We start from the raw sequence: 27,061 nt of genomic DNA on the forward strand, positions 1-27,061 counted from the left end.
GGATTAATCGATTTGGTACAATTGACCTGTACAATACCCGTATACCGATTATTTTATCGTTGGTGTGTGAATTTGTAGCTGATAAGGAATATTAACTTTTTTATACGATATTTTAGCTGGGGACTACCTCGGGTAGATGTTGGCACCTTTCACGTAATAACTTGGCAAAAATACCTTCTGTTCTAATTCCAACCTATTGACTGGCCTATAAGTTGTAAGTGCAAAATTTATTTGGGTACTTTTGTAGTCGAGAGAAACCTTTAAGATCGACTGAGTTCTATTGAACCCATCAAGGTGTTAGTTAATCAAAATAAATTATTTGCCCTTTGTTTAGCCTTCAAGCATAGGATTTTTTTCTTTTAAACCTACAAAAGTAATGTACAACATGGAACAATCCGCCAAGCTGTCCTACTATGAGAAGCGCCTTTCATTGCTTCTGTTCCTTGCAACGATTCCAAACGCATTCGTGACATTGCAAATGTTGATCTTGCACTTTACACCGGAACATCGCTGCTACATTGAACTGCAAGGAAACTCGACTATTCAGCACTTGGCGGGATCAGAAAACGTTAGTGGAGTTACATTTGACGAACGAATTCTTGACTTGGTGATACCGTGGGAAAGTACCGTCGATGGAAAGCAGTTTAGAAGCAAGTGTTTACAGTTCGATCCACCTTTTAACAGTTCCGAGGAAAATCGAAGCACGGTTGCTTGCAACACGATGTTTTACGAAGGCTCCTCGGTATCCGCTGTCACCGAATTAGACCTCGTCTGCGAACGAGCGTGGATAAGGCCGCTTCTTTCCTCTCTGTTGTTCGTTGGAATGATCATCGGAAGTATTCCGAGCGGATACCTCGCCGACAGATTCGGAAGGCGTCCTGTGTTTCTCTTAGCCACAGCTTGCCAGTTTATCACAGTTACCTTATTGAGTTTCGCGCCCGATGTTTGGTCCTACGCGGTTCTCTTCACGTTGTGCGGACTCGTAAACATGGTGAATTACGGGGTGGCGTCTGTTATTGGCTCCGAAATGACGACGCAAAAATACCGCCTGTGGATGTACTTTAGTCTCCTAATGGGCTATTCGGTCGGCTACTTGATGATGTCACCGCTTACGTATCTGTTTCCCAATTGGCGCTGGTTCCTGCGATTCAGCGGTTTAATTGGGCTTCTTTACATTCCTTACTACTGGTTAATCGACGAGACTCCATATTGGTTGTTTTCCTCTGGCAAAGCGGAGGATGCCAAAGCGGTTTTGAGAAAGATCGCCAAACTAAACGGCCTCTCTTATAAAACAGATGATTTCTTTAAATTAGAGAAAGAAGAAGCACTACGACCCTTGTCTACCATTCAAACCCTAGTCAGTGTCGGAAAAGAACGCATTCTACTGCTGTGGTTTGCCATTACGGCTTTAATGTGGTTTACCTTGGGAATGACTTACTACGTTCTTGCCTATGGCACAAATAACCTAAGCGGAAACAGATTCGTCAACATATTTCTGTCCGGTTTGGTGGACGTTTGCGGGGGTCTCCTTTTCCTATTGTGCGAACGTAAGATGGGCAGGGTCCTCACCTACATTCTGCCAACAACGCTCTTAGGGCTCTCGCTGATTTTGACTTGTGTCGTGCCAGAAAGCCAAGTCGCTTTTTTGATTTCGCTCAACTTGATTGGTAAGCTTACAGTGGCCGCTTCGTTCGCCATTGTGTACGTCCACGTCATGGAAATTTTCCCGACCAGAACGAGGCAAACGGTGCTGTTCGTGGCCAGTTCTGTAGCAAGGGTTGGCGGAATTCTGTCGCCGTTTCTTCTTTATGTCGGCGAAGATGGCAACAATGTGGTTTCCACTCTGGTGGTGGCTTGCGTCATTTTGCTGTCTGCGTTTGGCTGCGCCTTTCTGCCGGAAACGAAGAACGCATCCTTGCCCAAAACCACCCAGGAAGCAAAGGCATTGCCACGAAAGCGTTGGTGCGCATTTAGACCTGAAAGTGCCGGAAAGAACCACTCCATTGTACCTCCGAGTGTTGAACTACAGCCTCTTGGTGGTGCTACTGCACATTAAAGGACGTGTGAAAAACGCGTTTAAACAACTTAATGTGTTTTTTTTTCGATTTAAAGTTCAATGTTCCGAACACGTGCTGTTGACAATATGGTTGTAAATAATATCCATTAATTCAATGTAGGCCTTACACATCACTATCGTTTAAAGTTTTGCCTTTAACCCAATATATATTTGCATTAATTAAACACAATGTCGGTCTTGTATATTTCTCCCTTGTATATATTTTTTGGAGCAATTTATACTTTTAAGCTATAATTATTCAAGATCAGTTTTCGTTGTTTTAGCGTATTTTAAACCTATTTCAACGCTACCTATAACAGAAGGAAATTAAGTGAATCAATACAAATTGATTCAAAGATAGTGCATTCTCGTGCTAAAATACATCGCTTGAATTGAATTTCATAATTATGTAACCAGTTTATGACGCTTATTGCGTTGATGTGCGCATATTTCACTTTCTTTTTAAATATCAACATAGCATCGAAAGTTTAAAATTATAATTACATTTTTTTAACTGACACCACATAAACGATAAGAATCTATTGTATTTTTTTACACGATGTAAATGTAATTATGCTTAATTATTCCCATTGGTGCAACTGTTTGCTGCTTAATTTAATATGTCTGTTATATCGTAATTAACACCTCTCTAACCTGAAATTTTAACATGATAAACGCATTTCTGATTTCCTGTTCTGGGAGAAAACTTGTACTATGCTTTTTGTGAAATTATAATGATCAACACGTCGTCTCCTTTAAATAAAAAGTTCAACAATTCAAAAAATAAACCTAGTTTTCGACAATTGTGTTGGGTTACGTTGCGCAAGGATATCTCCGAGGTCATATTGAAAGCCAAATATTTAAGTTTAACTGGATAAAATTTAAAATAGCGTACGCTGGTGGCTCTCCGAAGATTGCACCGACGAGTTCTCCGCGAGCAAAAAACGCTGAACTGAACAAATGTGCAGCAGTAGGCCACTCTTAATCAGACTTGCCGGACAACTTCATAATTCTATAGTTTTAATTAATTAGAGAAAAATTTAGCTAATTGTAGTATAATTTGTAAATTACTTAATTGTATGAGTTAATTCTAGAACTTATATAGTTTAGATTTTCAAAAAATGCTACTTCGTCCAATTGCATTTCTAGTCTCTCAGAAGAAAGGATAAATTTGAATTAAAACTTAAAACCTTGGTTGAACCGACTTGTACGTGGTTATGATTTTTGAAGTCTGAAAAGTATAGGCTATGTTAAAATGCGCAAATAGCACAAAAATATTTAGGGGAAGGTTGCCCTAGATGGGACGTTGCCTGAGTCGGGACTTGGGGATTACATCAACGTACCATTAGGTAGCGCCAATTCTTAATTATTTTTTGAAGCACCCAATGGTAGCCATCATTTTAACACAAAAACATTTCAGTAGGCTGACGGCGTTTTTACAACATATCAATCTAAAGAAAATAGGGGTGTTTTTTTGCTAGTTTTATTATTTTTATATCTGAGTTATTTCATATTTGTTGAAGTTGTATAAAATTGATTTTTTACTAATGTATGGGTAATTTACCATGCTTACTTATACAGATAAGTTTTTCATATTATCTTGTACCTATAAGCAGCCAATATATCTTCTGTATATGGTGATGTGGGGTGCGTAAGATGGGACAGGCCGTTCCCAAGTGAGGAACTATTTGTTGCAACCTACATTTTGGGTTATTGTGACAAAAAAATGGACTTGCCATTGCCTCTTTTGAAGAAGCTAACATTTTTTTATAGTTCAAAAGTTTTCAACTAACAAATTTTAATATGGTTAATTTAAAATTTTTGATGTATGACGTAAAACATTTTATACGGTTTCCCTATCCATAAAATACGTTAAGAAATGCACCTGGTTAAAATGGATTACCGTATCAACATGTTTGTAAGAAATATTGCAAATGCAGGTAAAACTTCACTTAACAAAAACCATACCTATTCGAATTAAAACAAAATTATTGCTTAAAGGTTCACTAAAAAACAAACGAGCAAACAGACAAGATTTGGCCTAGGTCGTGTGTGTTGAGAGCTATCAACACAGGCAGAATATTTGTATAAAGTATTCAATGTAAAAATATAGACACAACAGAACTAAAGTTCCAAGACAGTGACTCTTTTGCCACGCACTTTTTTTTTTTAATTTAAAAATATGAATTTTCGCTTACCAAAGCAAATTCGTTCTAAGATTCTGTGAAATTGTTCTAAACAGGCTAGTTTTAAACTTATGTAAGTGTAGCAGGTGGAGTTAAAGTTGTTTTTAATGCTTGTGGTACAAATTGATCAATTTAAAACAACGGATTCTTCCGGTCCCATCTTGCGAATCACACTGTCCCATCAAATGAGACTCTGGTTTCTAAAGACGGGACACAACAACGTTTTTTCTAAGATGATTTAATAAAAAAGTTGAAACGCTAGAGGCAAAGTTATAGGTGTTTTTTAAGCGTTAAGGACATAGGTTTCAAACAGGCATGATATTATTCAAAATTATTGTTATAACTGAGAACTACAATCATTTGAAAAAAACGTGTCCCATCATGGGCAACGTGTCCCATCATGGGCCTACCATTCACAATATTACTAGAATAAATTGCGAATTAAAATAGAGTTTTAGGCACAATGATTGGAGGTGCTGGCAGTAAATGACGTAATAAGAATATCAAATCCAATACAGAAGTAAATATCATTTGGAACGTTTCTCGTAACTCTTTATTCGTTTAAACATCTTTAATAATTAGGAATGTAAATGTAGTTCAAATTCTAATTCAAATTTTGGTTTTCATAAATTCGGTAATTCTATTTCTAATCAAATTTAAAAACACTACAGTATTTCTTTTAATTAATTGGAATTTTTTCTTGCGATAAACGGAGAGTTTTCGGTAAAATTCCGTTAGCTAGATTTCTTGCAACCACATTCTCAATGTTTGCGTTATCCTTGCAGCGAATTTGCAAAATTCCAATTGTTGACACCAATTTTTATGCGTCAAGGCATTTACATCCGTTTTAGCATATGTTTTCAAAACGCCGCGGTCTGAACATAAACCAGTTTCCCCGGTCGTGTGATTTCAAACTGTTGTCATTTAACTGAAGTCAGAAGCTGTTTCGCAATCGTGTTTTGACGTAAAATTGTATGTTTCGCGTCAGAAATAAGTGTGAAAAAGGCTTGAGTTACGTCCTTTTTGTTACGTGATATTTTGTTAAGTATTATAAGAATTAATGACGTAAATCTTTCTTTGTTCGCAGAAATTTTCTTAACTGATTCTCGTCTATAAATAGCGTGTTCAATCAATATAAAATGGGCTTTTACGGCTTTTACTCAGACAGCAAACTCGAGTGCTTTTGTGACTGAACCAGTATCACCCAGTACTGCCTAGTGCAGAAAGAAAATACTGAGACAGCAAAATTGACTGTTCATGTATCTGAACTAAAGGAAAGAATTGGACCTGTCTGGCCTCACGAAGACAGGCCATCTCAAATCTTGAAGGAATGTGGTCGATTCATCTTGGCAATTATATAAATGATGACTCATTAATCAGACTCACCCCCTCATATGCTACATTTAGTTGCATATCGGAAACGATTGTGGAATTGATGAGATGAGCCAAAAAGGAGAGTAAAAATATACATTTTTTATTAAAATTTCCTATAGCCGGCAGCGCACTTATCAACCTTATAGGCTATGGGGCACCGTTTATGAGCGTTGATCTATAACCCCTTACACAACATTTAACGTCATTACCGGGTTACAGCTTTTTCTTAAAGCGTAATGCAAATTTAGCAGACACCTTCAAAGGCAATTCCCTGCAAGCATGTACGCTGCATGGAAAAGGTTTATTTATAAACAAATCAAACCTCGCACATATGAAAATATACTAGCTTTGATTTTTCGGACTCCAGCCATAAGACCGAGATAAGAACAACACTAACGTCGGAATAAAACACACTTCGGAATAAGGCCAAAATAGGACTAATATCTAATTGTATTAGTAGGGCCTACGGTCTAAATTTGAATAAGTCCTAAATCTGTCGGAATAAGACCTTAAAAGTCAAAAATCAGGCTTAAACAACACTTTAACTAACCCCAAATCCCATGCACCCATAAGTGCATCACTAACTCCCCTAATAATTTTAACACTAAACCATTTTCTAACCCCACCCATTACCCACCAATAACCCCAAACAGGACCAAAAATCCGGTTCCAAAACAGATTAGGGCGTCCAAACGTAGTCACCATAACGGCCGATGCCAGACCGATGGCCCCCAATCAGGGGCACCCGCAGAAAGTTTTCCAGGGGGGGCAACCAGGGGCGTAACCAGAAAATCAAAAAGGGGGGTTCCTGAATTTTCAACTTAGGGAATTTCCCTATTTTTGTCTGACGTTAATGAATAATGACGTCATAAAACAGTGACAGTATGACGTCATAGAATGGTGATTGCAAGACGTGATAAAAAAAAACTATTTAGAAACAGCCAAATACGTCCAGCAAAAGCGACCATGTGCGTCGTCGACAATCCTTTCAGGCGCAGCTGCGAAATCACGGTGTGCAATCGTTAACTTCAGGCAAAAAAACAAACTACGACCGTGAAATATGGGTGAGTAATTGTGGTAGAATCACACATAATTCGACTATCAGCAGCGCAGTTTTCAAGTTCCATGAGCGGAACGAGCGCTAAATTGCAAGCACGTCTTTTACCACCTGCAATACTAAACGAAGATCGTTTTTTCCGGGTGTTATTATGCCACGATCAGCACAACATCTGCGCCTAGCTGTGTGCCAAGTCAGCCAAATTACAAGCTGCGGTTGAGGGGAACTAAGTTGTGTCCATTGCACAGCACGTGGTCTTAGAGTATGCTTAAAGAGCATAATATTGCGTTAACCATCATTACTTAAAAATGAAGACTTTGAAACGCGCACGACAGTCACCATTTATACCTCCTTTTAAAAATCTGCTTCAGTTAAACAAACGTCGATGTTACACCAACATCGGATATTAGCGCAGAGACCGTACAGCGAGGAACATACTGTGTATACCTCGACGTTTTTCAGCGATAAAAAAGAAAGGTTGGATTTCGCGTTGTCAATTGTCGAATACACACTTGCTAATCAGTCAACCTAAACAAATAACGAAAGAGAAAAACTTCCAGCGTTTACGGTCGACCAAACAAAAATGGAAAAACGGCGTTTTACACTCGATTTTGGTTTCGCATTAGATTAAGACGCGTGACCCAATTACTTAAAAAGCACGCCGCTTCGAACAGTTAGTTAAACCATGACAAAAACGAACAAAAAACGATAATATCACTTACAAAAAGGGGGAAAGAACTCCCGCCCCACCCCTGGATACGCCACTGGGGGCAATGGATAATGTATAATATTTTTAACCTTCTTAGTAATTCATATTACACTTGTAAATAATAGTAATAATCGCATTTTGAAATTCCAGGGGGGGGGGGCAAGTGGCCCCCTTGCCCCCCGTGCGGGCGCCCATGCTCCCAATCGTCTTATACCCTCTAGGCCCACCAACAGGTTCGGGCGTTGTTTTGGCCATTTAGGCCTTCTTCCGATGAATTTAGGCCTTATTTCGATGAATTTAGGACTTTTCCGATGAATTTAGGCCTTATTCCGTTGAATTTAGGCCTTATTCCGATGAATTTAGGACTTATTCCGGTGAATTTAGGACTAGTTCCGATGAATTTAGGCCTTATTCCGGTGAATTTAGGCCTTATTCCGATTAAATTAGGTCTTATTTCGACAGATTTAGGTCTTATTCAGACGATTTAGATCTTTGTTGTGGATGTTACTGTGTATTTGGCTTTGTCATGTCTTTGGTCTTAATACTATGGTTTTATAGATTTTTCTGCTTTAGGTATTGTTGCTTTTTAGATCTTATTGTGTGTTCCCGATTTTTCGTCGAACTTTTGATTCAAACCCGTTCTAAATGTCCCGATGACAGCGTTTGCGAATGGCTATAATTTTTAGTTATGGAGAGTCATTTCAGCCGAGATAAGAAGCTAACCAACAGATAGATTGGCTGAATTAATGCCATCAACGCCTTATTGTCTGAAGATGTAATAAATTCCACACAAATATGTTTATACTGAAATATCCTAAAAAGTTAAAGATGAGTATCCCCGAAACAAATTTATAATTATATCTCAAAATAAGGTAATTGTCTAAAAATAAAGCTTAAAAAACAAAACCAATCAAACAGCAGAAAAAAATAAAGTTTTATATTATTCGAAAAACACTCGTAACGCCTGAGTGCTTTCCATTTGGATGTTTTCTATTATTATCTCCTTGGATACATCACGCTATGTTCAGTGATTGTGAATTTATTTAACTATTTCTAATGCTTTTGTGCAAACAAAAATCACAAAAGGGTCTGAACCTATAAAACCAGTATATCTTGCAACATCGGGACTTTTTTTGGAACGCTAATAACTACACTTTTTATAACATCCGTAATGTACTTCATTCATCAGCATCATTGCTATGATTTAGTGCCTTTCTGCAATTATAGCTGTAGATTTGGAAATATTTCTACAATTTGCTGTTCAGCTAATTTTTCTAAACGAACTAGATGTTTATTTTGCACCGATTTATGATATTTTTTTCGAAATTTAATTTCGAAGATATTTTTTTCGAAAATCAATTTTTTTTAAATGGCAATTTGATGACACTTCAGATATTTTAAAAGGGTATAAGAAAACAAAGCTGTTCAATGCCTGAACCATCGGACGTAACAGCGGAATCTGAGGTTCAAGATCCGGATGTGTCCGCATCAGAGGAGAAAGAAGTTGTAGAGGAGACGGACTTCACCGATCTTGACAATCAAGCATCGCCCTCTGCGCGACCCCAGAGCAGGGGAAGTGTTTCGCCAAGCAGAAAGGTATTACAGTAAAATTGTTGGGATTAAAAGGAAGTATGGCAATTGCCAGTGGACCCTTGCACATTTAATTAAAATGAACACATTAAAGTTGCTTTATTTAGATCAGGGTTTCTTAACCAGGTGTGTGAGAACTTTTCTTAGGGGATGCTAAATCTGACACAGAAAATGTATTACTGTGATATCGGTTAGTTGTCTAAAAATATAAATATAATGGTTTTGTTATTTAGGCAATAATATAAATGTGGTGCGAGAATTGGTCGGTGATTTTAAAGGGTTGCAGCAAGCAAAATGGTTAAAAAACACTGATTTAGATGGAGGGGGATAGGTTATTTATATTTGATTTAAAAAGTAATTGAACAGCATTTAAAAAAGTAATTTAACAGCATTTAAAAAACTAATTGAACAGATCTAACTTTTGGGGGATTTTTTTGAAATTTTTATGTAAAACCTGTTAGAAAACTAACTGTTAAAACATCCCCTGTTAAAAATATTTAGATGTGTTTTCCATTGTGGGTATTATAATAAAAAACCCAAACAAACATTAACAGTTTCATCACAAACCCAATCATATCAGTTGTACGTTGCCTTTCTTGAAATCCCTAGCTACTGATAATGCTTATTTTGTAGAAATCCACTAAAAGAGTGGTGATATCAAAAGGTCACCTGTCAATCCATGTACACCACTCCCGATTAAAATATGCGCCTAATACCCTTGTTAATTCACAACTAATGATTCGTTATATTGCAGACAATAAGTCGACTGGGCAGTGCCCATTCTGCATATTTAACTCGACCTCAAACAGCGACTTCCACTTACAAGTCAGGATCTGGCAAAGACGATGACAACAATTTGCAAGAAGAAAAGCCAGATGACGGTTATGACACTGACTTGGAAATAGAAGGTAAATTTGAAGGGAAACTATGTTGTTAACTGTAATGGTTTGCTTTAACAAATTGTATTAAAGAAAGTATTGGTGTGTAATTTGAATATTTACTTTGGTCACGCTGTTACACATTTTTTTATTGTTCAATTGGGGTTTCTGTGTTTTTACATGTGTTGTAAACCAGTCATTTTGAAATGTCCCAGTCCAGCCTTTGGCAAAATAACAAGTCCAATTCAAGTCCTTAAAAAAAAAAAAAAATATAAAAAAATAACAAGTTGTAAGTAGTAGAGATCGACCGATATCACTTTTTTGGACCGATACCGATACCCAATTTTTTACAATTTTGTCAACCGATACTCGATACAGATAGCGATTTTTTTATATACCTGGGAAATGTTGAAAACTCGATTTAATTAAAAATAAAATCCAAATAACGTTTTAGTTTATTTACCTTTATTAATTATTAAACAATTATTTTGCATTTTAATTTGGCGTGTCGCTAAAACTTAAAATTGTTTGATCAACAAAATGGGTAAATTGCTTGTTGTATAGGAAAATTATATCTTATTTTCATACTAAAATATCGGTCAAAGTATCGGCCTACATTTACCGATACCGATATATCGGTAGAAGCCAAATATCGGCCGATATTATCGGTACACCGATATATCGGTCTATCTCTAGTAAGTAGCAGCCGAAATCATCATCAGTTGCCCAAGTCATGTTCCAGTCAAGTCAAAATTAGAGTAAGACATCTCATTGTCATAAAAACAAAACGGTAAACTATTTAAAAAGCAAATCTCATCTTATTACAAGCAATCACTCCTAAAAAAGGAACTAAAAAATAAAAAAGAACAAAAATAAAACATATTCAAAGTGAATCGGTTTATGTGCATAAATTAAGATAAATAATCCAGTTTTATATAAAAATGCTCAGTGAAATTACCTTTAAGTTATTTCAAACCAAATTAATTTTTCATTAGATTTGACTCAAGTGCTGTAATTCGACATACTTAAGTCAAGTTAAATTAGTTTACCCGATTGACTTAAGTCAAGTTTTTTTAAATAGTGACTTAAGTCATTGCAACACTTGTTTTCACATTTTTTGATGCCTATTTTTGTTAATATATGTGGTGGGCTACACTAGAAAAGAGTTTTGCCTTTATAAATACACAAACTAGGCAATCAAGATTGTTAAAAATGCAATAGATTTTATCAATTTGTTGAAATTCTGTTTCCCTAGATGACAAAGAAGAGTACGACTCGACTGGAAAAACCACATACAGAGATGCCTGTAAGAAATGTGGAGTAATTCCAGTCTCCTACTTCCTCAGACATATGCAAGACTCTGAGCTGATTATGCGGCATCATGGCCTGGGGCCGGCTGGTACAAAAGCAATCGCTGTTTCACTAGTGGTAAGCACTTGCATTAATTAGTGTGCTTTGCACCAGGGTCTTTGAATACACTGTTTGTAGACCTTTTTCTCATGCTGTAGCTATTTATGCAAAAAGTGATTGACACAGATATTTCACATAAAAAAGGTGAAAGGCACAGAAATGTAGACGTAAAATATTTTAAGGAATGTTTGACTATACAAATATTGTTTAACTCAATACAAAAAAATCATGCACTGGATTTAATAGCTAAAATATTGATACCTGAATAGATTACCTTTCAGTTTTGCAAGATAGAATAGTTTCTAAACCAAATAAAACATTAGTAATTAAATTCACCTTCCGCAATTGTTGATTATTTGTGTAAAATGAAACTTGAACATTTTTTTTTTTATTCTTATACATGTTTAGAATCATTTTTAATCATTCTTTAGATCAGGGTTTTGGCCTTCATCCCCTAGGGGGTTCACAAGAGGCATGACAATTTTAATTACTTACAGTTGGTCTCAATTTTATGATTCTCATTATAACTTTAGTTACCCATGAAGGGGAGCACTTAGCGTTGGGGTTGTTCTGAGTATCTAAGGCACTGGCCCTTGAGCCAAGGACCGACAGCTGCCTAAGTCTCTCACACTCTTCTCGTATGTGTCTGACTTCGAAGAAGCAGGACACTAAAAAGCCTGTCCTAAAATTCTTGAACTCTAGAAAGACAGAGTCACTTCACTCAGTTGATGTTGCCATATTACTGTATATTACTTGCTAAGGTTACAACCACTATCCTATGGATAGGAAAACAATGTTGTTAGGGATGTCAGATATTTTCGGATCAGGGCCGATACCCGTCACAAAGTCGTAGTATTGGAACTAGTTTGATACTAGGGTGATATCTGTGCCAATGTGATACCAATTATTATAGGCATATTGCTATGTTTTACATTTGCGTTGATATTTTTTTAAAAGCTAAATTTATTAAAAAAGTCGATTAACCAGTGGAAGCAACTACAGTTTGTAACGCTAAAGCAAATTTGTGCCTGATGATCTGGGAAAAAATACTTTTTAACATTCCGAATTTAGAATATTTTGATTATTTTTTTAGTAAGGACTTTATTTGGTATCAGATCAGATCGCAAAACTTTTTCGTTCTAGAATAAAATGTTGGGCATTGGACATCCCTAGATCCAATATTTCGTATGACTTATACTTTTTTGTCTGTTTATCTCCACTGATAGTGTTCAAAGTGGTTTGTATTTTTGACATATTAATGTTTTGTTGCATGTCACAGTCCAACACAAGGATTCTGAAGCTGGATCTATCAGACAACTGGTTGCATGCCCAGGGTGGAGTCGCTATAGCTGATATGCTGGTGGAGAATTGCTACATTTCCGAACTGGTACTGTGTGGCATATGTACTTGTCTAATTGCTTACTATGTATGCTGAGAATTTTCACAGAGAAAAGATTTGAGGTAGAATAACGGAGTTGAAATATTGCAAAACTTAACTCAGACTATCAGTATGAAATTAAATGATTTTGTAATTGTTTTAGCAAGAACTTATTTGTTTGCTAGAGGAAAGATAGGTTGAAAGTGATGTGTTACATGTGAGTTGCTATAAACTCGCTATTTTTATTATCACATGGTATTTGCCATAGTTAATATATAATGTTCAAACTACGTTTTCAAATCAAAATCTGTTGATTTAGATTGAGTTATGTTAAAAAGCCTAATAAATTTGTGTGATATGAACAGATTAAAACATACGAATTATCTTCACTGAACTTTTTTCAGGCTTAAAATGAATAAAGAAGAAAAAAGGCATTAGCAATAACATATTCCAATTTATTAAATATGGGTCATTTCTTCGTATTGCCTAGGCCAGGGTTTCCCAAACTGTGGTCCGCGACGACTGCACAGGTTGTCCGTGGCTATATGACAATAAATTAAACAACCTACAGCCCGCGGGCCGGATCCGACCTGCGAATGTAATTTATCCGACCCGCAGCCGCTTTGACAAACGAGTATATTTCTCATACTTTTTGACTATTTTAACTATGTAAGTGCGGAAAATTTTCGCGCTTTGCGTTAACAATCTTTAAACTTCAGATTTGTTTACGTTATGATGCTGTCATTTGAACTAGATTAGCGCTTCTTGCGCTTTGGAAGACTGACTGCCAAGTGCCAAAGTGCGTCCTGTACCAGACTTGGACAACTAGATAATTCTAGTTTTCTAATTCATTGAATTAGAGCAAAATGCGGCTAATTCTAATTCTAATCTAATTTATGAATTGCCTGTGTGCTCTAATTCTAGTTCTAATCTAATTCGGATTTTTCCAAAACTGCTACTTTGTCCAACGGCATTTTTAGTCACTCAGTTGAAACACAGAATTTCAATTAAAACTCTTGGTTGGAACGAGTTGTAGGTAATTTTTACAGTCTAAAAAGCATAAAAAGGCTTAAAAATTAGCACACACATATTTACTAATCACATTCTTGTAAGAATACTTTGCGATTAAATTAAATTGGTTGTATGCGATTCTAGTTGAAATTTGTTTTTTTTTAGGAATTCGGTAATTCTAATTCGAATCTAATTTAAAAAAACTCAAAACAATCTAATTCTAATTCTAATCTAATTAAGAAAACTAAAATGCTCTAATTTTAATTCTGATCTAATTTTAAAAAGCTAAAATAAATCTAGTTGTCCAAGTCTGTCCTGTACAAACGGAAACAGTATTCAAAAATATTGGACATACATTTTTAATTTTTATTTGTGAAATGTAATAAAAATTTGCAAGAAATTTATAAGAAATGCCGGTATATTCCCCCCCCCCAAAAAAAAACAAAAAAATCGCGCTCGCTTCTCTCGCCAACAAACACTGCACTAGATTAACCATTAATGTTATCGCGTTTTCTCAAACTACACCTTTCAAATTGAATACGACGTGTGGACTCGAATTTTAAACCAAATAAACGCTTTTTGTCCCGCTTTGCGCCACCACTTTACTGCCTCCTTAAAAGTAACTAAACACGTTTTTAAGTTCAAAAACATATCCGAAGCCCAAATCGGCAAAGCTATTTTTTTTAAGATTCTGTCGGAAAATCACTTGGAATGTACAGGAGCACAGGCGCTGTGCAATACTTTGCAAGAAAACGCCACGATAACACGCGTCACCCTTTCGGGAAACGATTTCGACGACGCGGCTGCCGTTCCCTTGTCGGAGTTTATCACGGTGAGTGCGAGTTGCTTTGTATTCTGTCTCCACAGAGTAACACTCATACACTAGTGCAGGGGTTCTTAAACCTGTTTACCGCAGACCCCTAAACTTTGTTTTTACTTCGCGTGGACGAAGGTAGGCAAGGTATGAGATGATTCATAAAGTGATGTCACAATACAAGTAGACTTTAAAAATCGGCCGTTTCCGGTCCAAAATATGTATAAGTGAAATGGTGTACAAATATACATTCAGTGGAAAAACGTTTTATTTTTAATTCAACACTTTTCTTTAAAAATAAATACTTTTGAAATATACACCAATATTTAAATTAGGCCTTCATGGATCACCTAAAACTAGTTCCCGTACCCCCAACAACTCTCCAACAAAACTTTTACAAATGAATCAATGTAGTGCACTTAACATACGTTTTTATAACTAACTTTGAGAGATCATTGTCGAAAAAGCTCCTACCCCTAAATAAAAATCCTACATCCGCGCCTGGTATACACTTGTATACAGTATACCCGAATCAACGACTAGTCCTAGTACATCATTCGCAAGTTGTCTATTGTATTCATCCCGAACCGCAGTATCACCGCCACCTATATATTGCCTTGCAGGCAACGCAACGGATCGAACAATTCAATCTGAGCCACAACAAATTCGGCGAAAAGGCTGGAACACTTCTTGGCCCGGCGATCTCCGAGAACACGTCGATTAAAGAGCTCGATCTGAGCTGGAACCACTTCAGGCGCAAGGGCGCCGAATCTTTGGCGGCAGGTGTAGGGGTGGGTTAAATCTGAACAGCTCAGTTCGTTGCGTTATTTGCGTGAAAACCTTCCTCACCATTGACGCCCAAACTTTTTCAATTTGCGGCTATTGCACACCTGTTATCGTCGACCGTTTTCACGTCGTCATCTTTATAAAATTATTTTGCACCTTCAGCAACGGTCGCCGACTTTTACCGAAAACTCCGAAGGAACACTTTTCCGTAGTATATTCCCTTATTTCTATATTTAGGTTAGTCCTAAAACGTCCTTAACGAACCCTCGCGTCCTGTGACTTGCCTCTTTTACATCTCCCGATTAGAGAATATTGAAAAAGACTTTTTTGTTAAAATAAAAAGTTATTTTTGTAGAACACATATGGTATACTAATATAAACCAAACTACAGTGCGAATTTAGGCGAATATTAGGGACAATAATGCATATTGTCCAACATTGGAGCTGAATGTGTTTCAAGGATATGGCTATTGTTTCCGGGGTTCCGCTCCCGTACAAATGTTTGGAACCATTGTTGTATAGTGTATACTATAGCTTAGAGTTAGTCGAGTTTCTTTCGGAAACATTTCCAAATTACGACTTCTGGAGACAAGAAGTAACATAGGTATTAAATAAGTTGTAAATATAACAAAAGTAAGTTTACCAGAATTACAATCAAAATGGCCGCATAAGCGGTATATTTAACTTTTTAACTTATATGTCGGGCCGTGGCGCCATACCGCCTTTCCGCGTTGTTTTATACCAAAAGTTATTAGTTGTAACCAGGGCTGCGGAGTCGGTTAAAAATATCCGACTCCCGAGTCCGACTCCGACCAAAAAAAATAAACCCGAGTCCGACTCCGATCAAATGTGCGATTTTGTCGAGTCAGGAGTCCGGCCCGGACTCTACAGCCTGTATTTCACCAATTTACGTAACTAAAAGTACGTTTTGGGGATAATTACCACTGAATTTTAGAGATTGCCTTTAGAAAAAAACGCAAGTAAAAAAGTTGTGGGTTACAACGCGGCACACCTGGCATGGTCTATACATAAATTAATTTACTTATTTTGTTTAGCCCTCGTATGGCTTACTGGATGTGGTCCGCGAATTTGCAACCTAGGACCACCTTGCATGGTCTGTATTATTTAAAACCAGATAAAATAGAACGACGTACTTGACAAGTACACTGCTCTGATTAACTTGACTTTTTGTTCCTTTTGCGAGGATTTTTTGCTTCGTTTTGAAGGCCAACATTTTCCTGAAAACAATTAACCTCTCGTGGAACGGACTGGGTCTAGAAGGGGCGAAAGCGATAGGCGACGCGCTGCGCAATAACAACGTTCTTGAAGAGCTTGACATCAGCAACAACCGCATTTCCACCGAGGGAGCCATTCTGCTTGCTAAAGGTTGGTCTAAATCAGTGGTCGCAAACTTTTTTTGTCGCGGCTTAAAACATTCTTTCAAGAGCTATTGAAGGTCCACCACGTGAAACGAAAAACGTCATAAAACACTTAATCCTAAAAATCTTGCGTGTTGTGCGAAAAATTTATAGTCTTACTTAATGAAAATTTACCTTTAAAGCGTTTAGCAACAGTAAAAAAAGTCTTAGCTAAACCATTTTTAAAATACAGTACAGTGAATTTACTGCTATCACGCGACCCACAACTACATGACAAAACTGGAATATCAGAAATTGTCCCGCGGCCCACTAAAAATGCTCGAAGGCCTAGATTTGGGCCGCGGCCCACAGTTTGCCGACCACTGGTCATATCGTTAGTTAGTGTCGCACATGTGTTTAACTGTTCGTCCATTTAAGAATGTTAATAAACAATTAGGCAGGATGAAAGTTTGTAAACAGTACATTTTCGCATTAGTATTACGCCGGGTGAGTGCTGATTGGTAGACACTCGCCCGACTGGTAAGTGCAAAAAAATGACCATCTTATCCCGCACCGCTAAGAACATTGGCTATGTGACTTTTCATAGTTTTAAATAGTTATAGTAGTTAAAAACAGCAAAACCGGATTGTTATAGATATATTGTGAAAACGGCGCTTTGCCTAATATTTTTATAGAAACCGTAGGTTCAAAAAAACAAACAGTGAAATCATCCCCTATAAATATGGTTAACAATGCAGTTAAACTGAAGCTAGAAACCTATACATTGCAGGTCTTCTCGCCAACGAAACGCTAAAGGTTTTAAAGATGGGCAAGAACCCCATTCAAAGCGCTGGTGCGTTTGGCGTGTTAACTGCACTGCGACAAAATTCAGGGGCAGCCATCGAAGTTCTCGACTTCTCCGATATAGTGGTGGGTGACTGTTTAGCCTTGCTGTAGTAATAAGCACTTGCTTTCTTGATCGGGTTGTGAAGTCCTAAACTCAATGAATTGACAAAAGATGCGCATATAAGGTATTTAACTTGATTAAATATTTTGAAAAAAGTGATTCGACTTTACAATCCCAATTTATATAATGGTCAATAATTTTTTAACTTATATGTCGGGCCGTGGTGCCTTAACGCCTTTCGATGTTGTTTTATACCAAAAATTATTAGTTGTAACCAGCGCTGCGGAGTCGGTTAGAAATCACCCGAGTCCGACTCCGGCCAAAAAAAATAAACTCGAGTCCGACTCCCGAGTCCCGAGTCCGACTCCGGTCAAATGTGCGATTTTGTCGAGTCCTGAGTCCGGCCCGGACTCTACAGCCTGTATTTCACCAATTTACGTAAATAAAATAACGTGGATATTCAGCAAATCCACTTATAGGGGTGTCGTATAATATATTTACTCACAATACATGGTTGAAAAATATTCCGCCATATAATATTCCACCTTTACAATTTCCATTTGGCGGCCATATCAGTTGTAAAATTCGGTACTGCGCATGCGCGTGTCGGACTCGGGACTCGGGTAGTTTTACAAGGTCTTACTCGAGTCCCGAGTCCGACTCCGACTCCGCAGCCCTGGTTGTAACCCAAATTTATTGAAAATTAGTATTCCTCCCAATAAAAACGTGTTGCATTTTGCACTGGTTTGGTTGCTTCTCCAGCGTTAAAACAACAATGTGATGTTATCCCGCCCAGCAAGCACATTTGAAAAAAAGATGTCCTTTATTTTGCTCAGATAACGCAGTGGTTACCAACCCTGAGATGTTATGCGCAAAGGTTCCAGAGATATTTTGAATTCCTTTAAGATTCTACTTTGTTCTCTATTCTGAAGCTTCTTGAAAAAGTTGTTGTGTTCGATTAGTGTGGAAAAGATAAAAAAAAAAGAATAAAAAATTATTTGTTATACAGTTAATCTGTTAATGTATATTGTTTGGATTCCGGTAATTGTGACTTAACAGCAGGGGTGTCCATAAAAGCGGCCAAATAAAAAATGGCACGCAAGCCCCCCTAAATTACTTAATTTGCTATTCAGCCAATTGTAAAAAAATACCTAATTTTTTATACAGTAAATTGCCATTGTTTATGCACAATATAAAACAATCGTTGCAATCACGATAGAACTAATAATTACTTCTAATACTATAACATTATATTGTAGTGGAGGCTAGCATTCACATAACTATAAAGTTTGGTGTGAAGAAACAAAAAGCAAAGTCAGCTCACCGACGGACATTTAGATGCAGTAATCCCCACTGATAATTACACGTTTTTAGTATTTGTAAAAAAAAAAAAACGCTTTTATTATTAGAAATAATTATATTACTAAACTTTGGCACGGGAAGAAGTTATAGGATAAAAAGGGCACGCCGGCATGTTTAAGTTGGACACCCCTGATTTACAGCAAACCATTAAGCAAGAGTATACTGATAAGAATGCCGCAATCTCTTTATCTTTTTCTTGGGATGCGTTAAACAAAAAAAAACAAGTTGACAACCATTTTAAATTACACATCCGAACGTAATTTTTCCGTATTTCTTTTTTAGGTCAACAAAGACTTTGTTGAACTGGAGAAAGAAGTCAAAGAAAGCCGTCCCAAGCTTACCATCATAACTGGTGGATCTGAATCGGAGAAAAACAAGCCGAAACCCAGAGTCGGTTCATTTTCGCTTGACTTTTTCTAATGTTGTATTTAACACTTAGCAATGCAAAGTACAGGGGTTCTTAAACTTTTTTTACCGCGGACCCCTAAAATTTTCTTTCATCTCGCGTGGACCACTGTAGGCAAAAATAAAAAATGACGTCATAAATTGACGTCACAGTACAAATAGACTTCATAAATTTGCTGATTTCCGGCCAAAATTGTGAAAGTGAAATGGAGTCTAAATACATTCCGTGGAAAACCGTTTTATTTTTAATTAAATTGCTTTCTTTAGTAAATTGATTACTTTTTAAATAAACACTAATATTTCAATTAGACCTTCGTGGACCCCCAAGGGGTCCATGGACCCCAGTTTAAGAACCCCTGAATTAGTAGATAAAGCCGTCGAACGATGTTGAAAAAGACCTAAATCTCAAACAGTGCGGGAACCTAACTGTTCCATGATGAAAGTTTAAGCTGTTACGAAACCATCACTAATTTAAACCATGTTCCCCATATACAGTTAAATTTTCTTCTTACTTGAAAAAAACTTGAAAACTAAAAAAATATGATAAAGCTCAAACAAATGAACGCTTATAAAATCGAGATGGTCTACTTAAAAATGTAATAGTCAAATCATAATTTATGGTGTTTATGATAACTTTAGTGACATATTTTTATGCTACAGAAAATATGTATATTTTATACTACAGAAAACACAGTTCAGTTAAAACCACGCATTAGGTACTACAAGCACATTATTTACAAAGGAAACCTTGATAGAGACAAAATAAAGGTGTGTAAGCGAGTAAACCTTTTGCAAAGAAAATAACTGTGCAAAAAGTTACTCGCCCCTCTCAGCACTTTATTTACATTTTGACTTTTGTTGCCCAGGCCGATCCGATGACCAAGTTGCGCAATTACATGGAAGAGAACAACTTGCGACTTGTGGACTTCTTCAACCAGTTTGACCAGGACCACAGCATGAGTGTCACAAGGGAGGAATTTCAACAAGGTGTTGAGGTTAGTGGTTAAGTCACAATGTCTTAATGATTCTCGTTAATGATTTTACTTCAATGCACTTAGAACTGTTTTAAATGACTTTATTGATTCAAAAACCTTGATTCACCTTTTTTGACTTACACTTTTTGTTTAAATGAAGGTACTTAAGTGATATTATTAAATGCACATTTGAAAAATTAGAATTTGAACTTGTTATGAGTGCGATCTGAATTTATAATTTACATTGACTAAAAATACTTAATTAAGCACAATTTTAGCTTGGCTTGTGCTCAAGTAATTTAGACAAACTGGCAAACGAGGTTGGAGTTTAGAAAGATTAGTTGACGATAAAGTTACTCTGTTATAAAAAAGTTACCCTAAGCAAACCAAGGTATCAAATCCGCTTTTAAAATAAAGCATTTATGTTATACAGGTACGAGTATTTGGATCATTTGTATGACGTTCATTATAGGTCTTTGACTTTTTTTAACGTCACTTACATTGATCTTTTCTCAAGCGGGGTGCCGCGTCACCCTATGGTGACGTTTGTAATACATTAAGGTGCCGAGAGATACTTGGAATTCTTTTCAAGTCTTAATTTTGCTGTATTAGTAAAGCTTTTGATAATTCTCCATGTACGATTACAGTACAGTCAATGAAAAAAAGAACCACCGATATATGGAATATAGTTTAAAGTCCTCATGTGTTTTAGATGGCTGGTATTCTATTGACAACTGACGAAATGAAAGATTTGTTAGATCAGTTGGACAAAGACGGAGACGGGGAAATAAATTACAGGTACAGCATTATGGTAGAGTAATAGCAGTAATCGTAATGGAGTTGCTTATTTTTTTGTCGTTAATGTTTGTCCAAGTGGATTGCATTTCTGTCCCATTGATTTTTATTTAACTATATCACAATAATTTTGCAGTGTAATTTGTCCATAAATTTGGCAGAATCCGCACAGTAATTACAGTTCGCAAGAATTTAAACTTTTGAAGAACATTAATTTCGTCTCACAGTATTTTCTATATGTTTATAATTTGTTGTGGTCTATTTAAAATCACAAATTTAAATAATTAGCACGCCATTAGTGATTGTACCGCCAAAAGTGTACGTTTGCGAATAATCAATTAAACTGGAATTCTGACAATAAACAACTTCTGCTGCATTTATACGAATTAACTCAACAGTTTGTGGCCCTATACGTTGTGATTATTAGCGAAATTGTGTATAGCCGTGTGTTCACTGTTTTTTATTTGCAATTTAAATAATTTTTGCTGTGGCGCACTGGTTGTAAAATCTGAAGCACTCATGCTATGTATTAGATTAAACTTGTTAAATTTTAATGCCGGAAAAATTTTTTTTTTGCCTGTGTAGACCTTTAACAAATAAATAAATTGTATGTATTCGACCTTATTTATAGGTAACAATTAACATTTTAGTATAGGCTGCACTAAAAGACTCGCATTGCGTGTTTGCCTTCTTCCATAAACATATTTGTATATAATTTGTTTTCAAAATATTTTAGCTATAATTTTAGAGGTACAATTGTGCGTTTTGTTATTTACATTTTTGTGGTCTAACACTAATACCGTAATAATTAATTCAAAACGATAGTTTTATTTTACGCACACATCAGCGTATGCGAGTAACGTTTTTTTAATTTCGATTGATCAAAAACTTGATTTGTGTGATTTCACTAACCAATCTTTTGCACGTGTGTATGTTTGTTGCAGTATTACAATGGCAATGCTTGCTTTTGCCTAATCTGTGTTGTCTATAAGGTAAGCAATTATTTTACTTTGTTTGTTTGATCAAATCGATTGAAATACAACTTTGCAAAAGAAAATTTGAGCCCGAATAGCTAAATATTTATTAATTACTGGCTAAATATTTTTTTATAACTAGTGTTTTTTGGTAAACTTAAGTTTTTTTTGCCGATTAACGGATAAAGAATGTGCCCAAGCCTGATTTTGAAAACGTCGTTTGTTGAATTGGTACTGTAACCTTACTATTTAGATTTTCCAAACTTACTATTTAACTGGTAAGCACCTACTTTTATCCTTTTTTGTAATCTTAGTCGTTTGCCTAATCTACGCAACCGTTTACTAGATGGAAAATAGAAACTGGGAAATAGTAATTACAAAACGACGCAGTAATAACGTTTTTCGACTTTGCAGTGAACTTGTTATTGGAAGCTTGGAGCATCTACATAAAGAAAAAATGAAGAGAGAGCAAGACTCGAGTAACAGTGACTATTAAAAAATTGCCACAAATGTGTTTTATAACTGTACATAAAATATTTAACCTCTAATTTCGAAAACTTGTTCTATATTTAGTTTGCATGCGTGTGTTTTTACATGTGGTCTTCCGACTGTGAATCAATTCCACCAATTTTACCTAAAGACGTTGTTTCTTTCTCGAAAAGTATGTTTCTGCTCACGAGCCCCCTAATTACCTGTTTTGCAATTGCTTGCTTTCACTGTAGCCTACATAATATATTTTCCGTAAAATTTGCTTTTATTTTTTATGTCTAAAAGTTTGGCTGCATAGTACATAGTCGGTTTGAAATAGCCCGACTCCGACTCCAGCCAAATTAACCGACCCTGTCGAGTCTCGAGTCCGGCTTGGACTGCTTGTAAGGACATGAAGATGTAGTAGATTGGGTACTACACATAACTCTATAGCAGGGGTGGGCAAATGTATTCAAAGGAAGAGCCATTTGAAGAAAATACAAGCACCAAAGAGCCTCAAAATTATTTCAATACAAAAAACGGTAAATAATGCAAGCCAACCGCTATAATAACAGAATTGTAATATAACAAAACGGTAATGATCAACACAATAATAATGGTAATAGCACAATAACACGCACAATAGTATTTTGTTAAATAACTCTTCGGACTCATGCCTAGTGTTACGTCTTAAACAAAATGCTAGCCTAAATAAAGAAAAGAAAAAGAAAGAAACGTTTATAAACGGTACTATTGGTAACCTTTACAATTTTTTTTGAAATTTTACGATTCGACTAGAAGAGCCACAATAAACAGGGCGGAGAGCCGCAGTTTGCCCACCCCTGCTCTATAGAGTCTCACCAATCCTGGTGATATATATTAAACAACGTTCGAAAGTCTAATATGTCGGAAACAATAGTGTGTCATGGGATTGAAATGGGCTGACCGGGCGTTATCAAACGTTCAAAGAAAACGACTAAAAAGTGGTCAAACGAACAAAAAGGAATTGTCAGTTTTCCCTTGGATGCTTCTTGCTGTTAATATTTTGTGAGTAGCGCCACATTATTTGCCTGCATGTGTTTTTGTAAATAAAATTTTCGAAATTCATCGCCAATGACATTTCACATTAAATATAGGCTTAAAGTTGTTTTTACGGCGACTTTCTAATTTTGTTTAACCTATTTGCATTTTAAACTATCCTTACATACTCGTTTTACTGACATGTCCTTTAAAATTTCCCTAATAAAACAAAGAAAGGCGTTTTGGGTGCTTTTGTTGCCGAAATAATTTCAGTTAACACTAGAATTACCGCGCGGTGAACACACCTAGAATTACCGCGATCGGTCAAAATGACCGTTTGTATAATAAAGAAAAAAAAGTCATAATAGTTTAGATTTATTTCATTCTATAAGTTCCCTTTACTATTGAGCGACCTTAACCTTTGTAAGTGTTAGATTAATGCGCAGTAGGCTCCATTAAAATATCATGTTCTGAAATATACTTTAGAAGACATATCTACTAATTGATGCATTGTTGGCTTTCAACCTGCTTTTTAGCTGCGTAAGGAGAATTTGTTTTTGTATGTTTTCTTTACAACTAGCATGAATATTGAAATTGATTGTATAAAACAATAAGTTTTTAATTGGGTTAAAAATATCAAACAGGCATTTTTATTATGCTGCTTGTCACATGGACCACAAATAACCATACCAGGTATACAAGAACCAAAAAATTAGCAGCGCTTAGCGCAATCTACACATTCAAGTTTCACACAAGTTATACACTATCCGGAATCTAATCTACAGCAACCACAACACATTTTTGTATTTTATTTTGTCAACAGTCACCATTAGTTTGGAATTTCTTTCGCTTTCTGCTTCCGTCAACCATCGAATTTGGACAAGAATTGTAAAGTCAAAATTATGAACTAACATGTGACTAACTGTTACCAGCTGCTGCAGCAACTGTTCCATGGTTGTTTAATACTAGCGACACAAATAGCTATCGTGGCGATATAATTCGTGAAGGAATTAGAATTTGCTTTACGGTCAAAATGACCGCACTGGTAATTCTAGTGTTAAACGAGAGATACTAGCTTGGTATTCCGAGGTCGTGGTTAAAGGGCAAGATTTTAGAAGAGGGTTAAAACGAAAGTTATAAGCCTTGTGAACTTTTTGTAAGAAAGAGTTTGCCATATGATTGGGCAAAGAGTTAAATACATTGATTTTGTAGCTGCTATGATATGCATAATGCCCACCTAGTTTCCCTTGTAACAGACCCCCCCCCAAAAAAAAAATGTATTATTTGTCTATTTTAAAAAAGAAAATGCAAAAATCGCTCTGTGCCATAATGTAGGATAATTGTGTTTTTAGGAATTTTCAGCCCATTTTGATAAAATTATTTTAGCCCAAAGCCGTTCGTAGCCTACGTCCTATCGCAACATCGAAATTAAAAGTTGAGAAACTTAAACGATATAAAAGCTATGCGCGAATAATGTATAATATCTGTATAGGTTAGTATTAAAGGTAACACCTGTCCAATCTAAAACTATAACAAAATAGGCGAACTATGTGGTGTTTATATAAAGTTACTTTTTATGACGTCACGTCTAGATATAACTTTATGACGTCATATTTTTGACGTAATTTAAGGTCACGGTATGACGTAACTTTGTGACGTTACGTTATACCGTAACTTTCTGACATCATCTCTGAAAAACATGTCATGCCTCACCATAAAACAAAACTACTAGATCCGTGCCTGGTCTAATATCATTATTATATATTTATTCTTCCCTATGTATTTCAATTTTGACAACTCGTTTTGTTACTGTAATAAATTTTTTTTAAGAAACGTGACCCCGTTAAAAATCGTTATTTAACATTTGAGGTAGTTTGTGCCTTTGTAAACAATAAAAAACATCATTTTTAAAATATAGCACGACGAACACGTATAAATAATAAAACAAACGTGCGTAGAGGCTAATAAGGGCCCAAAACAGAAGTTACAAGTTTACAACAAACATTTTTAGGCCTCGTCTAGCAGTGCATAATCTGCAGGTAGTATAATTAAGTGCATCGCCATCTGAGGAATCCCCGTCTTTTAATCTTGGTTGTTTGTCATATAACCTGGTTCACTGCAATAAAAGCGATTTATAATTACCGTTAATGTATTTGATTTTAAAATCCAACAATGGGGGAGCGATTTTGTGCAAAGTCTCTATAGAAATCATAATTTTTATGGACTTTATTTTGTGCGATTGTAGGTAATCAATTACGTCAAAATCCTAGAATTGTTATTAAATTCTTCCAACATGTCACGGTTAAAATTATTTTTTTGTCGAATATCCAAATGCAATTCAAACCTAATATTTAAACACGTAATTGTATAGAAACGTCTTACATTGTAGATTTGATTAGCGATTTGATTAGCGACTAAAGTTGATGAACCTGAACGAAAACAGTACTTTCGTTTTTGACGTTGGTTGGCCAATTGTTGTTAAGCAGTTTAGTTTTTTCCACTTCGGAATCAGACTTTAAATTTCGGTCAAAATAAGCAAAAAGAATCATGTGAAGTGTCAAGTTTATCCTTTGTTATTGCCTCAATTGGGCTTAAAAGGTTTTCATTATGGTTTAGAAGATCTATCGATTCCAGTTAGTCGTGTACACCACCATATATTAGAATAATAATACAAATAATCGCGTTAAAACAAGTGCCGACAGCGCGTGTCTAGAATATACCATGCCATTACCACTTTTAAAGCAGTAACGACGAAATGAAAATTGAAGCAAGAAATAAATGAATATCGCAGAATAAATGAGGCTCTTGCATTTTGATACGTATAGAAAGCACCGCACTTAATATAAAAATCTACAAATACCGCAACGCATATTATTTGGGGTGCGGGGTCAGCGTTTGAGTTCGGGTGTGTCAAGTATTATTATTTATTAATAATAATACTTGACCCACCCAAACGCTAAGCCGAATAATATTTGTTGCGGTATTTGTAGATTTTTATTCTTTTTGTGTTACTTTCTGCGTATTAAAACGAAAGAGCCCTGAATAAATATATAACAATAGTACTTGACCCACCCAAATGCTAAACCCAAAGAATGTTAGCAATATAAACCCAAGGTGAAAAAGTGATAAAAAAATCTAGACCAGCTCCCGCTTTTTTTCATAAAAAGTTTTATTTCCTGAGTTTTTCATTATTTTCATTACCCACTCCCGATTCCATTTAAAACCATTGGTAACCTGGCAAATAGCCTCTGAAATTTCCCATTCGCCATTTGCATTTGGTCTGCGGTTTTAGTTGCACACTTAACCCAGTTTGTAGAAAATTGCTGTCAGTTTGGTTTGTTTAGAAGCGAAACTTTAGTCAGAAAACTAAAAAAACTTCAGCCATACTTACAGTCATTAGCAATTCATTTTCAGCCACAAAAATTGTAGCAGAAAATAACAGCATTTGAAGCCGTTTAAACATCTTTATATGTGCAAGATTCAACATTCAAAATTTGTAGCTTGAGGGATCCCATGTTAAACACCTTTTTTTATCTTCTCAAGTTTTGT

At 36.0% G+C, this 27,061-nt stretch overlaps 2 protein-coding genes across 3 annotated transcripts; both read left to right on the forward strand.

Annotated features, from left to right (window-relative positions):
• The first annotated feature begins 385 nt into the window (after window positions 1-385).
• Window positions 386-2,056, forward strand: LOC146159061 (organic cation transporter protein-like). Its single transcript, XM_083384847.1, has one exon. It carries the CDS (start codon window positions 386-388, stop codon window positions 2,054-2,056), a length of 1,671 nt encoding a protein of 556 aa, XP_083240973.1.
• A 6,735-nt stretch (window positions 2,057-8,791) lies between these two features.
• LOC146159062 (uncharacterized) lies at window positions 8,792-22,775 on the forward strand. Of its 2 annotated transcripts, XM_083383878.1 has the most exons (13): window positions 8,792-8,978; window positions 9,727-9,880; window positions 11,106-11,278; window positions 12,540-12,647; window positions 14,338-14,481; window positions 15,087-15,254; window positions 16,476-16,635; window positions 17,398-17,537; window positions 19,159-19,266; window positions 20,148-20,276; window positions 20,968-21,053; window positions 21,995-22,042; window positions 22,439-22,775. In XM_083383878.1, the coding sequence occupies exons 1-12, from the start codon at window positions 8,811-8,813 to the stop codon at window positions 22,023-22,025; spliced, it is 1,569 nt and encodes a 522-aa protein (XP_083240004.1). In that variant the 5' UTR covers window positions 8,792-8,810; the 3' UTR covers window positions 22,026-22,042; window positions 22,439-22,775. The 2 variants fall into 2 exon arrangements, with proteins under 2 accessions (XP_083240004.1, XP_083240003.1); XM_083383877.1 differs by lacking the exon at window positions 21,995-22,042.
• Window positions 22,776-27,061: the final 4,286 nt, after the last annotated feature.

Source organism: Ascidiella aspersa, chromosome 3 (assembly GCF_963924565.1).
Source record: "Ascidiella aspersa chromosome 3, kaAscAspe10.2, whole genome shotgun sequence".
NCBI classification, from domain to species: domain Eukaryota; kingdom Metazoa; phylum Chordata; class Ascidiacea; order Phlebobranchia; family Ascidiidae; genus Ascidiella; species Ascidiella aspersa.